The 17750-nt window shown below is 41.7% G+C and overlaps 1 protein-coding gene across 2 annotated transcripts; it reads left to right on the top strand.

The window, feature by feature from the left end:
• The first annotated feature begins 4225 nt into the window (after nucleotides 1-4225).
• Nucleotides 4226-17437, top strand: ZNF483 (zinc finger protein 483). Of its 2 annotated transcripts, none has more exons than XM_058694562.1 (6): nucleotides 4226-4394; nucleotides 6232-6772; nucleotides 8896-8984; nucleotides 9918-10044; nucleotides 10425-10520; nucleotides 14542-17437. In XM_058694562.1, the coding sequence occupies exons 2-6, from the start codon at nucleotides 6385-6387 to the stop codon at nucleotides 16089-16091; spliced, it is 2250 nt and encodes a 749-aa protein (XP_058550545.1). In that variant the 5' UTR covers nucleotides 4226-4394; nucleotides 6232-6384; the 3' UTR covers nucleotides 16092-17437. The 2 variants fall into 2 exon arrangements, with proteins under 2 accessions (XP_058550545.1, XP_058550546.1); XM_058694563.1 differs by lacking the exon at nucleotides 4226-4394 and adding an exon at nucleotides 4609-4907.
• The last annotated feature ends 313 nt before the right edge of the window (nucleotides 17438-17750 follow it).

Raw genomic sequence — 17750 nt, 5'->3', positions numbered from 1 at the left:
CCCAGCCCAAGTCAGATGCTTAACTGACTGAATGACCCAGGCACCCCTTAATTTTTTTAATGTTTACTTATTTTGAGAGAGAGTGCATGCGTGCACGTTCAAGTAGGGGGAGAGGCAGAGAGAGAAGAAAGACAGAATCAAGCAGGCTCTGGGCTGTCAGTGCAGAGCCTGACATGGGGCTCAATCCTATGAAACATGAGATCAAAATCTGAGCCAAAACCAAGAGTCTGCTGCTTAATTGACTGAGCCACCCAGGCGTCCCTTCTCTAAGTTTTAATTCTTTTTTTTTTAATTTTTAAAAAATGTTTATTTATTTTTGAGACAGAAAGAGAGCATGAACAGGGGAGGGTCAGAGAAAGAGGGAGACACAGAATCTGAAACAGGCTCCAGGATCTGAGCTGTCAGCACAGAGCCCGATGCGGGGCTCGAACCCACAGACTGCGAGATCATGACCTGAGCCGAAGTCAGCCACTTAACCGACTGAGCCACCCAGGCGCCCCTCTATGTTTTAATTCTTAAAATTTAATATGTATATACACATATGCTTTATACGTATATTTTTTATATTGTATTTTATTATAAATACAAAGAATTTATTAATGCATATATATTTTATAACTTAGATATAATTGACATATAAGATCATATTCCTTCTAGGTGTACAACATAATTTAATATATATTACTATACGATCACCATAATAAGTTCAGTTAACATCCATCACCACACATAGTTTAAAAGTTTTCTTGTGATGAGAATTTTTAAGATCTACTCTCTTAGCAACTTTCAAACATACCATACAGTTTTGGGGTTTTTAAATGTTCATTTATTTTTGAAGGAAAGAGAAACAGAGCAGGGGAGGGGCAGAGAAAGAGGGAGACAGAGAATCAGAAGCAGGCTCCAGGCTCTGAGCTGTTAGCAGAGAGCCCAACACAGGGCTGGAACTCAAGAGCCATGAGATCATGAACTGAGCCGAAGTCGGATGCTTAACTGACTGAGCCACCCAGGCGCCCCTACAGTTTAACTATAGTCACCATGCTGTATATTATATCCCTAGGACTTTATTAATTTGTAACTGGAAGTTTGCACCTTTTGGCCATATTCACCCATTTTGCATACTCCTCCATCTTATAGTACATTTAGTGGTTTTTCAAGACAGCTTAGCCTCATTAACATGTCTCAAACATCAAACATTAAGCATTTCTTGCAATTCCACCCTTTCTTGTCACCCTTGATTCATTTTTCTTCCACCTGTCTAAAGTTTGTTTCCATCATTTCCCCTTCCTACTCCTTTAAATACATCTTATTGGCAAACTTTTCCTGTAAAGGGCTTGCTAATACATAGTTCAGGCTATGTGCGCCATAGAGTTTCCTTCACAACTACTCAACTCTGCCATTATAACATGAGAGCAGTCATAAACACTAAATAAATAAAGGAGCTTGCCCATGTTCCAACAAAACTTTACTTACAAAAACAGTGGGCTGATTTGGACCAGGGACCGTAGTTTGCTGATGTCTCATTTAGGAGCCTCTTGAGAAAGGGAGACTAGGAAATGAATGTTGGGGACTTGCACGTCTAAAAATGTCTCTAATCTCCAACTTAAATACTCAGGATGGCTAGAATAGAATTCCAGGCTGGAAAAACCGCTCCTCATAATTTCAAAGGTACTGTTCAATTTTTTTCTACCTTCCACAATGCGTTTCCTTCAGCTCAGCTAGCTCCACTGGCCTTCAGAGGTAATGCTCTCCCTTAAGATTTTACTCAGGCTAACAGAGCTATTTTACTTCATTAGTAACATTTTTCACATTTCTAAAAATCCATTTGAAGAAATTGACCATTATGTTTTCCAATTTCCTATACCCAAGGACTACCTTTTCCTAGAATTTAGTACCAGAAAAATGTTTGACTCTCAGGGAAACTTCTATGCTGTCTTTTATGAGACGATAAGCATTAAGTAACCCACTGTGATCCATTTTTTGTCCTGACCGTTATTATCCAATTGCATTCAGCTCTCATACCATATTCATTTGTACTCTGACGTTTATTAAAAGGGAATACGTGTGAAGGAATTGCCAAAAGGAAGGCAACTATTTTGTCAGCTTGCTGCAACACTCAAGGCTGAAGGGATAGAAACAGGTATTTCCTTTCAACATCAACATCACATTGTAATAATATATTTCTAGATGGGCTAGATATCATTGCAACCATCTTTACAAAATATTATCTACCATATAGTGCATCATTTTGATCATTTCTTTGTTCCTACCTATCCGCATTTGCAATAAATCACCAAATCCTACTACTACTATGTCCAGGGTCTTTTTTAGTTCATCACCAATTAGACCACCTTCATCGTCCCACCTGGATTATTGCACAACGTCCTGACAAAACTAGGCTTTTTGCCTCCAGCTTTCCCTCTTTCCAATCTCTTCTCCATCCTGAAGCTAAAACAGCTAAAAAACAAGCAAACAAAAAGCCCACTTATTTGATTAAGTGTTCCCTAGTGTGCTTATCCTGACTAGAGATCCCACCAGATTGCTTATAGGTGAAACTCATTGATATGTGGTTTTTCTCTTTCTTTACTGATGCACAACCCATCACTCTTTACCACGATGGCTGCTTTTAATCAAAAGTTAGTTTGGTCACCGGTTCCAAGGAATCATTTTTTCCTGGTAATTTATTCATATGTAGCATGTCACTTAATTACGGAACATTTCAACTTGTGTAGTGTTTCTCAAAGTATAGTCCAAGGATCACCTACAATAGTTGTGGAGGGGAAGTTCCAAAATTTGTACTCAAATGAGGAATATCATGTGTGTCTAAGGTACACATTGTTTGAGAACCACTAATTAAAGTTCCTCTGACTTGCCCAGTTAAACTTTCGAGCCAATTTTATATCATGTCCCTCTGTTTTCTCCAGCTTCTCCTTGATGTCCCATTTTCAGCCTGACAAAGAGAGGTGGGTAGAGGAGAAGAGTTATGTACTCAGACCTGGGACTGGGATAGCTTCATTTTGACTGTGGGCAGTTTCTTCAGCTTGCCTTGCTGCCTGTGAGATGAACCCAGTGGTTCATTTAGTTGAGCCTGCTCTGTCTTTTAAAGTCTCAGGGCCCTGACTCACCCTGCTCTCTCAGTCTAGAATGTTTTTCTCTCCTAACTCACTCCATCCTTCCAAAAGCCATCTAGTCATTAGAACCTTCCAAACAATCCTTCCTGAGTTCCTCAGCCCTTTTTGCAGGTCCCCAGTAATCTGTGCAAGCGCCCATTTCTAAATTCAACAAATCTACTGACCACCTACTAAGCACCAGGTACTGTTTTTAAGGCCTGGAGATTGTTTCTCATGGAACAAGATAAAAGATAAAAATCCTTACTCTTGTGGAATTGGTATTCTAGTGAAGAAGGCAGACAAAAAACAAAACAAGACAGACAATAAGTAGTAAACAAATTAGAAAATTATATGTTAGGAAGGGAAACAGGAGTGGAGATGGATGGGTTCCAATTTAAGCATTGTGGTGGTGGGAGAGCTTCACCAAGAAGATATGATACGAAAGGGTAGGAGAGTGAGCCATATAGCTGCCTACAGCAAGAGCATGCAGCCAGAAATGCCAGGCAGGTTGGAAGGAGAGAGCAAGGAGGCCATTGTGACTGGAGCAGGGAAGTCCAGGAAGAGGTCAGGGAGGTTATAGGTGATCGATCAGATTCTATCCAGCTTTGTAGGCCACTGTTAAAATTTGGGTTTTTACTCTGAGTGAAATGGGAAACCTTTTCAGGGTTTTAAGCAGAGGAGGGACATAATCTGTTTCACGTTTTTAAACCATCTCTCCCGCTGCCGTGTAAAGAATAGACAAGGGAAGAAAAGTGCATTCAATCGGCTATTGCAATAATCCAGGGGAGGCATGATGGTGGTTTGCACCATGGTGGCAGGTGTGAAAGTCATAAAATTAATATTTGTTAAATTCGCGTTGCGGCATTAATTATGGCTTACATAGAATGCATCACTAATATGCATTCTGCAGTGGGTTTTTCCAGCCTGGATTTAAGGGAAGGGTAGGGAGAGGAAGGAGGAGGGATGGTTTGAGGTTACCTAGGAGACCGAGCATCATAAATCTGAAAAGCTGAGATGGTTCTAGGCCTTTAGGCCTCTGGCGCAGCAATAATTCTGTGGCCGAGCCCACCAGCCGTTTCCCAATGACCATGCGCAACAGGCCAGGTGGGAGCCTATGGAAAACACAGGACTTTCGCAAAGCAGGACAAACGCATTCCGGGAATCGTAGTTCTGCGCCCTTGCGCAGGCGCAGTGGCTCTTCGCGGGCTTGCGCGCGCAGCTCCTGCAGGACCAGCTTCTAGAAGCTCATTGCGGTGGCGTTGGTCCTGACTGCGGGTGCTGATGCAGGTAGTGGTTGTCCCGGGCCCCTGATTTGGCGGCCGCGGCCAGGTCGCCGGCTGCAAGGATGCACCCGGGCTGGGTGCATCCTTGGTGGGGTGGGTGGGTGGGGAGCCGAGCGATCTCACAGTGCACTCCCGATGCTGCAGCTTCTGGGGGAGGTGGGCACTGTCCTGAATGACGGAGCTTTCCTCCTCCATCCCCTCCCTGCTTCCATTCTCCCTTAACTTGGGTACGCGGACTTTTTCGGCGGGAAAATTCCTTTATGTGTGTGCGTGGGGGAAGGGAGCATTGCGGTGACTGCAGGATGTTTAGCAGCATCCCTAGGTCTACTCGCTAGGTAGGTGCCACTAGCACTCCTCCTCCAGTCGTGATAACCACGTCTTCAGCCGCCCCCCACCCCCTTTGAGAACTTCTGCCTGCCTGCGTCACATTTTCGCAGAGCCTCTATTGTAGGCTTCCTGGAGACCTAGACGAGTGTCTTAGTCAACACAGAGCCCCAGGTGCTCAGAGCGGCGTCAGGTACGTGGTAGGTGCCTAATATTTGGCGAAGGAATAAATGACGTCATGCATTCGTGTGTGCCGGGCTCTGTGCTCAGAGGTGGGGGAATTATTGGTATACTTGCAATAGGAGGAGAGGGCTTTCACTTGCCGCAGTGTAGTACATCTCAGACTGTATTTTCATCTCCTGGGTGCTCTCTGAGGGTGAGGACCCCACCAGATCTCTCCACGCTTGTCATAGTTTCCTGATCTTCAGTTATTTGCAGAATGAAAGCATGCGTGTAACACACGATGGGCTCCGTGCAGAAGAGCACTTGGGCATCAGAGAAACCTTTGTGCAAGAGGTGACAGTTGAAAGGAGTCGTTTTGAAGGATGAGTAAAGGTTTGGTAGGAGAGAAAGAAGACAGCATTTCTAGGAGAGGGAACGGCACTAGTGCAAAGGATGAAAGGGGATATAGTTTTTGTTTTGTTTTGTTTTTTGTTTTTTTTTATGGCTGCAGCATCCATCAGGGGCAGCTAGAGCTCAAGAGGTGAGGTTCTCAGAGCAGGGTCTCTAGATCATCAATACATGGCCTCTGCATTTGAACTTCACCCTGAGACAGCTGGGGAGTGATAGGTCCCTATTTTGCAAATTAGAAGGGATCCTTAGGCTGCAGCATGAGACTGGATTGAAGGTACCCGTACATTTGTAGTTTAAGTAGGATCGGGGCACCTGGGTGGCTCAGTCGGTTAAGGGTCCGACTTCTGCTCCAGTCATGATCTTGCTGTCGGTGAGTTCCAGCCCCACATCAGGCTCTGTGCTGACAGCTGAAGCCTGGAGCCTGCTTCAGATTCTGTGTCTCCCTCTCTCTCTCTGCTCTTCCCGCATTCATGTTCTGTCTCAACAATAAATAAACATTTTTTAAAAAAAGGTAGAATGGGAGGTTTTTAAGAAATAAAACTGCCAGAACTTGGTTGTTGATTACGTGAGAAGTTTGAGAGGCAAATACGAAATCGGGCTTCTGAGTTGAACACCTGTTGGGAATATGTGGCCATTCACTGCAACAGGACAGGAGGAATAGAATAAATTTGTGACTGGATTCTCTTCTAGCAGTGTGCCTTTTCTGATGTGTTTTGCTTATGAAGAGTCTTTAGTCTGAAGAAACCGTTTTCTTGGTGGGTATCTTTAATTACCCTTAAATTAACTCCCCAGCCTTTCCCCCACAAAGAAAATTGCTCTTTAATGTAGCAGTTGGGCAGGGCTGTTGCTGGCCTCTCCGTATGTTTATGTCTGTGAACCATACCAAGAACAATGTTTTTAGAAGTAATTGTTTTACCTATTTAATATCTTTTATTTCTTGACAGTTTCTGCAAGACCATAAGCTGAATGCCTGGAACCCTTGATATTTTGCTGTCCCTGGTGCCTGTCGGTGGACTGTCCTGTTAATTCACCTAGAGTCTGAAGGGGACTGTATTCCTGCTGGTGATACATTTGCAAGCTGTAGTACCTTGGACGAGATGACAGCCATCTCCCCGGACCCTCAAACTCTGGCCTCAAGTGAACCAAACAAGGTCCTAAGAATGGATACTCCTGGGGATCAAGAAGCTATCCGGAGAGGAGACGCGACTGACCCAGAGACTTTTAGACAGAGGTTCAGGTGGTTTTGTTACTCAGAAGTGGCTGGACCCAGAAAAGCCCTGAATCAGCTCTGGGAGCTCTGCATTCAGTGGCTGAGACCAGACATCCATACGAAAGAACAGATTTTAGAGCTTTTGGTGTTTGAGCAATTCCTGACCATTTTGCCTGGGGAGATCAGGATATGGGTAAAGTCACAACGTCCTGAGAGTAGTGAGGAAGTAGTGACCCTCATAGAGGATTTGACCCAAACACTTGAAGAAAAGGAAGGTGAGAATCATAGATGGTGGGAGGAAGAGGGAGTAATTTCCTCAAGGTGTGAAAGTAAACTCCAAAGAAAGCAGTTGATTGCTAAAATAGGAGTCCAGGTTTGGGGTTGGGACTGGGTTTGGATCAGCCTCACCTTTTACTGTAGAATCTTGGGCAAGCTATGTAACCTCTCTGAACTTTCATTTTTTTTTTAATCTGTAAAAAAGGGGTTCCTGTCTGTTCTAAGTCTTTTGTGAGGGTTAAACAGGTCAAGGCATAATACTAATTTCTTTCCTCTTCCCCTTGAGTAAGAGGGACTCTTAGAACATGGGAGAGAAGGAAATTATCTGAATGTGTTTGGAGTCACAAGCATATCATCTTGCCCAGGCCTCAACTTCTGCCTCCAGCGGGTGCAGGAGCACGTTTCCAGAACGGGGCTGCCCGATAGCTGCAATGATGGAAATGTGTTCTGCACGGTTTTGCTCTTCAAATTGAACATATGAAATGTGGCGAAGGCAAATAAGGAATTGAATCTTAAATTTAAATAGCCTTACGTGGTGAGCAGCTACCCTATTGGATAATGCAGTTCACAGCCTTAAGGGAGGAACAGCTGACTTATACTTTTATGCCTACATTATTATAAATGTATAAACTATGAATTATAACTTATCATTGTAAGATATGGATAAAAAGACTTCTAGGGTGGATAGCCCTTTGAGGGCATGTGGTTCAGCTTTTATAAAATCCCTCTAGGGGCGCCTGGGTGGCGCAGTCGGTTGGGCGTCCGACTTCAGCCAGGTCACGATCTCACGGTCCGTGAGTTCGAGCCCCGCGTCAGGCTCTGGGCTGATGGCTCGGAGCCTGGAGCCTGTTTCCGATTCTGTGTCTCCCTCTCTCTCTGCCCCTCCCCCATTCATGCTCTGTCTCTCTCTGTCCCAAAAATAAATTAAAAAAAAAAAAAAAAATCCCTCTAATATCCTACAATGTTCCAAATATGTGTAACATAGGAGTTACGATAAGACTCAATACATATGTACAAGTTTGTATTCTACCCAGAGTTCCACAGAAGTGGCATTTACCACCACAGACTTGAATTGTGCTTGCACAGCTAAAGGTATATTCAACATTTGGGTTTCCTGACTTTCCTCTCACTTGTCTGTCATTGCAGTGTGGTGCTTCTCCAAAATTAGGGCCTCTATATGGAAGCCCCTGCAGTAAAGAAGTTCATGAATTGATTGCTTTAGCCTTCTGTAAGAACAGTTTCCTTAAAATCGTCCCTTCTTTCTCTTTGATTATATAATTCTGATTCTTAATTTCTGTTGATTGTCTAATCAATAAGCTGCCTAAAATTCTTTTCATAAGAAAGTGAAGCATGATTTAAAAAATACTTTTCTCAGGGCGCCTGGGTGGCTTGGTCGGTTAAGCGTCCGACTTCGGCTCAGGTCATGATCTCACGGTCCGTGAGTTCGAGCCCCGCATCGGGCTCTGTGCTGACAGCTCAGAGCCTGGAGCCTGTTTCAGATTCTGTGTCTCCCTCTCTCTCTGCTCCTCCCCTGTTCATGCTCTGTCTCTCTCTGTCTCAAAAATAAATAAACGTTAAAAAAAAAAATTTTTTTTTAATACTTTTCTCTTATTAGAAGAGCTGTTGACATTGCCAGGTATGTAATATATTTAGTTGATAGTTTGGCTTCCTGATTTCAGTCTTTAGGAATCTGCTGGTGACCCCAGAAGAAGGGTCTGTTCCTGAGACCATCTTGGTTCTCTCATTCAATAAATGACTCTACAAGGCATTGTGCTAGGACTGTGAAGAAAACAAATTAACACATAAAACAAAATGCTTTTTTACCTTAAAACATCCTATGAATATTTTAAAAGAATAATTAGTATGCCATTTAAATTCATAAAACTGTAGGTGTATGGATTGAATGAAATCAGTTATTGTGAGCTTAGGAATCGAAAGGCTTTTTTATGGGGTAGGGGAAAGAGCTTGGATTTTAAAAGAGTGTATCTGTGGCTTTTATCTCTGTTTTAAAGAGTAGGGAAAAACTGTTTCTTCTGACGTTTTTATCCAGAGAGACCTGTAAGAAATTCTAGTCTGAGGAACACATTTGAAAGACCAGAGTGTTCTTCTCTCCCCTTCTTAGATCCAGCCTCTCAAGAGTCTGTTATTTCTGAAGAGGAGAACCCTGAAGAAAATAAAATGGTTTCTGTCCTTCCAAGTGCTGAGTCCCGGGTAAGCTTCCCTTCACTGGTTTTCATTCTTTAGTGAATACTTACTGAGCTCCTACAGAGTGATATAAAAATACTAGAGTAAAGAAGACAGCCTCCCTTTTCTTCACATTCTTCGTGCTCATTCTTCAGATGCTATTTTATTTCAGTTACCAGAATTTGTCACAAGTCTGACTCTAATGAAAACAGCTCTGTGGGGCTCCTGGGTGGCTCATTCGGTTAAGCATCGGACCTCAGCTCAGGTCATGATCTCATGGTTCATGAGTCTGAGTCCCGCCTTGGGCTCTGTGCTGACAGCTCAGAGCCTAGAGCCTGCTTCAGATTCTGTGTGTGTGTCTCTCTCTGCCCATCCCTGCTCGCACTCTGTCTCTCTCAAAAATAAATAAACATTTAAAAAAATTATAAAAAAAACCAACAAAATATTTTTACTAAAATTCTTAAATTATTCTGGGTAAAATTAGTCAAGTGGAAATAGGGTTATATTTTCTTAACACAGTAAAACTCTAGCTGAACAGTGTTGGAAAACAAAAAGCAACTCTCCTGTAAAAAGATATGGCTGTCTAATCATGCTGCTGTTAATGAGCATTTCTTGAATATTCTAGCCAATGCAGTAAGGTAAAAAGGAAGTGAAGTAAGTATTGGTGTGAAAGAGACAAATGTGTGTTATTTGCAGATGACATGGTCTATTTGTAAACCTCTGAGTATCAACTGAATAAGTACTAAAACTCGTAATAGTTGAGAAAAGTGGCTGGTTACAAGTCGATAAGCTTTCTATAGACCAATAATTATCGGTTAGAAAAAAATTCTTATTCACAATAGTAAATAATACCACTAAAATAGACTCATAATAGCTCCCAAAAGTATACCCAGTTCTTAATCCCCAGGACCTGTGAATGTTAAGCCAATGCAAAAAGACTGTGTTTTGTGTGTTCATTAGGAGTCCATAACATTCAAGGATGTGGCTGTGAACTTTTCCAGAGGAGAGTGGAGAAAACTGGAGCCTTTTCAAAAGGAGCTCTTTAAGGAAGTGCTACTGGAGAACTTTAGGAACCTAGAATTTTTGGGTAAAGATACCTCTTCTTGATCTAACATACAAGCTGTGTATCTTTTTGTTCACTATTATTGAAAGGTAAATGCTATTAACTGTTTTGGTTGGGCATGCAGGGTTGACCATGACTGATCCTAAAAGTGTGTTCTGAAAATGTACTTTTCTGCAATGTTTTCTCCAAAAAAAAAGAGTTCTGCTTTATTGAACTGGAAATGTTGAGTATCACTGTGTTGTCATCAAGGGCATACCTTCCTTGGTTTCCTCCTCATATTCCAGTGTTGATGTCTGTATGTGAAAGCTTCTCTTCCCTAGAGAACCAGAGGCTGTGTGTGAATGTTGGAACATTTTTGTTCTATGCAGAAAACAGTCATTTGGTATTCTTTTCTCTATGAGCAGGCTTTGCAGTTTCCAAATTAGATTTGATTTCCCAGCTTAAGTGGGTTGAACTGCCATGGCTGCTGGAAAAAGAAGTCTCAAAAGGCTCCAGACCAGGTGAGTTGGTGAAAAGCAGATAAGGAAATTAAAACGGTTGTTTAGCCAAGCCATTTGTGAAGAGCTTTTGAAATGTTGGGTGGGCTAGATGCTAAAATGGAAAGGTGATTAGAATATACCCCTTGCCTTCCTGGAATATTCATTTTAGTGAGAGACTGTTGGTGTAGGTCCTCTGAGAAGTAGATGCCAAGACATGATTAGCTATGCTAGAGACTTACTGGGGAGAATTTCAGTGAAGGAAAATGGGGATTACTGGAAGAGGCTAGAGGAGCTGTCAAGAGCATAGTGTGACTGTAACATCTGTGAATGAGAGAGGGAAGGGAGAAAGGTTCGGTAGGAAGTATCTTAGACTGCAGTGCTGCTTAAGAAAGTTTTGGCAAGGGGGCGCCTGGGTGGCTCACTTGGTTGAGCGTCCACCTCTTGATTTTGGCGCAGGTCGTGATTTCACTGTTTGTGATTTCGAGTCCCGCATTGGACTCTGTGCTGACAGCACGGAGCCTGCTTGGCACTCTCTCTCTCCCTCTCTCTCTTCTGTTCTTGCCCCACTTGTGCTCTCCCTCAAAATAAATAAATTAATAAACAAACAAATAAACTTAAAAAAGCTCTGGCAAGGCCAAAAACTGGAATCACCTGCCAGTCAGATTCCTGAGTCTCCCAAGAAATGGGCTTGCCCAAGTGTCCCTGCTGTACTTGCCATGGACTGGGAGCAGCTTATGGGAAAGTGGCCTTGGCATGAATGTGGTGGTGGATATTCAGGGCAGCTGCAGGGACTGGTAAGTAAGTGTCCCAGAGTTGGAGATCTGTGAAGTGCATCTGTGTGGATGCTATAATATGGGTATCAGAACAAAAGGTGTTAGTAACGGGATGTGTACTATAATAATGCATGGGTAAGGAACAGTGGGAAGTACAGGAGCGACAGCTTTTTTCACGTTTAAGTTGAATCTTGAAGGAAAAGTAGGAATTCATCCAGTGGACAACGTGTAGAGTATAATCTCATCTTTGTTAAAAGCAAAAGAATGTTACATGTACAGGTATTAAATATATAGCTATAGATAGATTTTTTTTAATGTCTGGAGAGCTTTCATGTTCACCCTGGTTATCTTTGAGGGATTACATTTTTTTTCTTTATCCTTCCTTTATATTTAACAATAAATGTATGAAATTTACATTTAAAAATAATTTATTACAATACTTTTTTATATTAAATAATTTCACTTAGCTCTGTTCCACCTTTTATTTTATATAATTTAAGTTTATTTATTTTGAGAGAGACAGAGAAAGGTGGGGAGGGGCGAGAGAGAGAATCCCAAGGAGGCTCTGCAGGGTCAGCACAGAGCCTGACAGGCTTGAACTCACAAAACCATGAGATAGTGACCTGAGCCAAAATCAAGAATCGGATGCTTAACTGACTGAGCTACCCAGGTGCCCCTTAGCTCTATTCCATCTTTTTAAATTTTATTTTATTTTTAATATTTTTATTTAATTTTGAGAGAGACAGAGCGTGAGCATGGGAGGGACAGAGAGAGAGGGAGACACAGAATCCAAAGGAGGCTCCAGGCTCCAAGTTGTTAGCACAGAGCCTGACACAGGGCTCGAACCCACGAACTATGAGATCATGACCTGAGCCGAAGTCCTACGCTTAACCAACTAAATCACCCAGGCGCCCCATCTCTATTCCATTTTAACCAAAGTCAACCTGTTGGCTCTTTTCAGTATAGATACACAAATAAAGAATATTATGTTTAATATAAATGATATAAACATGTACCCCTCCACCCCAGAATCATCATGTAGATGTACACCTTGTTTAAAAAGTTATTTACAACAGACTGGAGATGACGGACAAAGCAGAGTCAGTAGTTATAATTTATAAAATACTTAAGTAAATCAGCAAGGAACTGATTTTTCTAATGCTGAGTCTGTTCGAAAAATGGGTGAAGAACTTGAGCAGATAGCTGACAAAATTAAAAATAACTGACAAAACTAAAATTTAAATACCTGTAAATTTGAAAAAATTTTCCCAGTCACTGGTCAACAATGAAATATACATTTAAAGCAGCAGATCTACTTATTATCCATCAAATTTGTAAAGATTTAAAGAAAGATCATTTCACCAGAGAGGAGGACTCAAATACTTGTGTTCATCATCTCTCATATGGTGGTAAAACTTTTCTACCCTTGGTTCCATAACTCCACTTTTATGACTGTTTTCTGAATATATATTAATCATTTGATATACATTCAGTATGGGAATGTCTCAACTGTAATGCATCTAAATGATGAATTACTACTGATTCAAATTATTCTTACGAAGCATTATCCATGAGATGGGAAGGAATTATGAATGAAAAAAAGTAACACCACGTTATATACATGGTTTTATTTTTAAATGTATACAAAAGATTTATTCTAAAATATAGAGAAAAGTGTCTTTAAAAAATACACAGAATTTTTAACAATGGTTAGCTTCTGGGTAATAGAATTTTTGTATTTTATAGTTAGTGCTTTGAAAAATAGTTTCATGAGGGGTATGTGGGTGGCTCCATTGGTTAAGTGTCTGATTTGGTTTTGGCTTAGGTTGTGATCTCATGGTTTTTGAATTTGAGCCCTGTTTCCGGCTTGGGAATCCTCTCTCTCTCTCTCTCTCTCTCTCTCTCTCTTTCTCTTTCTCTCTCTCTCTGCCCCTCCCCCACTCGTGCTCACCCTCTCTCTCAAAATAAATAAACATTAAAATAATAATAGTTTTACGAAAGTGACAGTGTGATCTCATGATTAAGAGCCAAGTTGAGGGGCGCCTGGGTGGCGCAGTCGGTTAAGCGTCCGACTTCAGCCAGGTCACGATCTCGCGGTCCGTGAGTTCGAGCCCCGCGTCAGGCTCTGGGCTGATGGCTCGGAGCCCGGAGCCTGTTTCCGATTCTGTGTCTCCCTCTCTCTCTGCCCCTCCCCCGTTCATGCTCTGTCTCTCTCTGTCCCAAAAATAAAAAAATAAAAAAAAAATAAAAAAAAAATAAAATAAAAAAAAAGCCAAGTTGAATGATGATGGCTAGTAAATGAATTCAAAGTTCTGAGAAGGGTGTAAATAGAATATGGTATTAGAGAAGGCTGTGGAGATTGTGGGACTTGAACCCTAGGCCCTGTCAAATTTATGTGTTTGTAATAGTGAATGGTTGAATAGTGAATAGTGAATGCTTGGGATTGCATTTCAGGTAGTACAAAGACTGAGAGAATAGGATTGAGAACACCACCATAGTGTGTAGGGACAGCGAATGGATGCCTGAGTAGAGTGTATCCATAAGATTGATAGGGCCAGACTGGGGTAATGTGTGAAAGTCTAGCGTAGTTGATGTTACATGTCTGTGATGTGATTAACATTTTCTATAAACTTAGTGCTATTTGGCTGCTTTGAGAAGCAGTGTAGTATAGGGATCAAAAGTATGGGCTTTGATAAACACTAAAAAATAAATAAAATGATTAAAAATAAATTATGGGCTTTGGTGCCAGACTAGATTAAAATCTGCCACTTACATGTGACTTTGGGTAAGCTCCTTACAGTCCATGTGCCTAGGTTGTCACATCCACAAAATGGGGATAATGACAGGACCTACTTTATAGGGTTGGTGTGTAGATTAAGTGAAATACAAGTGCCGGATGTGGGACCTGGCATTTACTAAGTATTCAGTAAATGTTTGCACTGTCGTCATTATTTGGAAAAAGGGTAGATTGTAGAGAGAGTGAGTTTGAACATATTACAGAAATTTGAAATGAGGGTGATAACATGCATCTTTATTTTAACTATAAAGCATAAATTCTTCATTTTCCTCAATATTTTTCCTAATCCCTATATTTACCTAGTTTTCCTATATTACTTTTTTCTTCTCTGTTTTGTAAGATTCTGAGAACTGTGCAAGCCACACACCTACTGTTCATAGTCCTTACTATTTATCTGTATTCCTGTTTCAGTCCCAAATATGATAGCTCCCTTTACTGCAACAGGACATACCCTATTTATTATTTCTTTTAGAGTGTGAACCTAGAGGTGAATTGAAGGAATCCTTTCGAAATCAAGATGCTCTCCTGGATGAATCAACTTTAAATAAAATAATAGAAAGATGCCTAATGGGTGGGGATCATGGCTTAATGGGAGAATCCCGGAAGCGTAGCAGTAAGGAATATTCACAAGGCGCAGTCACACAAAAGAAAACTCATGGGAGAGGCAGTAAGGGTGAGGAATTTGATCCAGATAAGAGCCCCTTTGGAAGTAATTTCAAACAAACCTCGGACATAATTAAACATCTGAGAGTCTACTTAAGGAAGAAATCTCGGAAGTATAATGAATGCAAGAAACCCTTCAGTTTTCATTCAGACCTTATGAACCGCAAAGAACACACTGGAGAAAAGCCACGGAAATGTAACGAAGGCAGGAAAGCCCTAGGTCACTCTTCATCTCTTACTGAACATCAGAAACATCAGAAAATGGGGAGGAATTTGGGGAGGAAGGCCCAGAAATGCAGTAACTGTGGGATAGCCTTTACACGAAGCTTGTCCCTTACTAAGAGAAGAAACTGCACTATATGTGAAAAATGTTGGAAAAATCTACATCAAGATGCATCCTCAGATAAAGATGAGGGAGCTGAGATGGGAGAGAAGACCCACAAATGTAGCAAATGTGGAAAAGCCTTCGGCTATAGTGCCTCCCTGACCAAACATAGGAGAATTCACACAGGGGAAAAACCCTATATGTGCAATGAATGTGGAAAAGCTTTCAGTGACAGTTCATCCCTCACGCCACATCACAGAACTCATAGTGGAGAGAAACCCTACAAATGTGATGATTGTGGAAAAGCTTTCACCCTGAGTGCCCACCTCATTAAACATCAGAGAGTTCATACTGGAGAAAAACCCTACAAATGTAAAGAATGTGGGAGACCCTTCAGTGACAGTTCATCTCTTATTCAACATCAGCGAATTCATACTGGAGAAAAACCCTACACGTGTAACAATTGTGGAAAGTCCTTCAGTCACAGCTCATCCCTTTCCAAACATCAGAGGATTCATACTGGAGAGAAACCCTATAAATGTGGTGAATGTGGAAAAGCCTTTAGACAGAATTCTTGCCTTACTCGACATCAGAGAATCCACACTGGAGAAAAACCCTATTTGTGTAATGACTGTGGGATGACTTTCAGCCATTTTACATCTGTCATTTATCACCAGAGGCTTCATTCGGGAGAAAAACCCTACAAGTGTACCCAGTGTGAGAAAGCCTTCCCTACCCATTCGCTCCTCAGTCGTCATCAGAGAATTCATACTGGTGTAAAACCTTACAAATGTAAAGAGTGTGGAAAATCTTTCAGTCAGAGTTCATCTCTCAATGAACATCATCGAATTCATACTGGAGAGAAGCCCTATGAATGTAACTACTGTGGAGCAACCTTCAGCCGCAGCTCAATCCTGGTAGAACACCTAAAAATTCATACCGGAAGGAGAGAATATGAATGTAACGAATGTGAAAAGACATTTAAGAGTAACTCAGGCCTCATCAGACATCGGGGATTTCACTCTGGAGAGTAGTTCTTGAAATACTGTAAGGGGGTGCGGGTGGGGGGTGGGGGTGGTGGAATCTCACCAAATTGTCCCTTATTAAAAACCTGGGGTGTAAACTACCACAGCCTTGATCTGCAGCCACAACTTTGATGGGTTGGCAGCTAGGAAAAACACTTTTTCCCATGCACACTTCTTTGGCAAATCCTAATTTGGGTTGGTCAAGTCACATTGAAAGTGAAGAACGCAGGCGAGATGGGCAATGATTCTAAAAGGCCAAATGCAGATTTAAAAAGCAAGAAGCGGTGCACAAGACCCACTTAACCATTTCTCTTCAAGAGGTTTCTCTTAGCTTCTAGCAAGAACTGGTCGAATTCTGTTCCAGTTTGCCAACAACCTCGCTATATCACCTTGGGGCATGTCATTTGCCCTTTCTAAATTTGAGTTTCTTTACTGGTACAACGAAGTGGCTGAGGCTCATGATTTCTGAGTTTACCTCTGATCCTCTCTGAAGCTGTGGGAATAAGCTAAACACTTGGCTCGTTGGAATTTTCAAGTTTCTGTGGTAGGAAATTACTCAAGAGCCTGAGCTTCTAGCATAGTGAGAACGAAGTATGCTCTTGGAATACTTGATGCCAAATCCCTAGACTGTCAGCAGGAACAAGTCAGTGAAGCTCACGCAGGTGTGTTTTCAGGGAGCGTTTTAATTGGACAAAGTCTCCCAACCTGTTTTTTCCTCTGGACTTTGAGTAAGGGGCTTAGGAATCTAGAGGGCATGCGTGGGAGCCATCTCAGCCATGAGAGTACCAGTCCTCGGAAAATAGGTTGGGGGCTGGGGAGGGGGTGGTAGGGGAAGAAATGGGTGCTGAAAGCAGAGCTATTCTGGATGGATTGTCTTTTGCAAAACAGAATTATATTTTTTTAAAAGTTTGCTTATAGTAAGTATAGCTCCTTGTAATTGGAGTGCAAACATTGTGTATGGCAAAGGTCACGAGCTAAGAATGGGCCATTTGATACGGTTTTGTTGGTCTGCACGATAAGGGGTGTGTGTATGTGTGTTGGTGGAGTTGTCACCGTTTAAAAATTAGATTTCATATTTAAAAAAATAAAGGCTTGCCCTGAAAAATTGCAAGGGGTGACCACACTGGCCCATATTTCAGTGGAGTAGTCAGCTGGTTTGGGGTGGTGCCTGCTGCCTTTACATGGGGAATCCACTCTTCTACTTGCCAAGTTCTCTCGTTTATAGGACCTGACTTGCCCACTATAGGAACTTGATACTATGATCCTCTACCATCTGGAGAATGCAGACTCTAAAGTCTAAAGAGACTCTATTGATACTGATATTCAGGAAAAGAATGTAGAAATCAAAAAAATAACTTTTCAGTTACATTTTCTTGTTGAAACTGGACCTGAAAGGAATAGATGTGCAGATACTAGTGGATTGTTCCTTAGAAATCTCATTGGTGGAGTGTGAATAACAATTTCTAACTGAAAAAGGAACTAGAACCCTGAGTCCATTTGGGTTACGTCTCAGGTGATAGGGTTCTGGAGGTGCCCTACTGATTCAACAGTGGTACGAAAAAGTTCCTCAAGTTGAAGTTTGAGGCAGCTGTTACATGAAAGAGAATGAAACCAGAAAACTTTTGGCTTATGGAAGAAGATCTTTCATGCTTACTGGAGACTCAGCAA

The sequence above is a fragment of the Neofelis nebulosa genome, chromosome 12, assembly GCF_028018385.1.
Source record: "Neofelis nebulosa isolate mNeoNeb1 chromosome 12, mNeoNeb1.pri, whole genome shotgun sequence".
NCBI lineage: Eukaryota > Metazoa > Chordata > Mammalia > Carnivora > Felidae > Neofelis > Neofelis nebulosa.
Note: the sequence above shows the minus strand (reverse complement) of the source record. Positions and strands in the feature narration are given on the sequence as shown.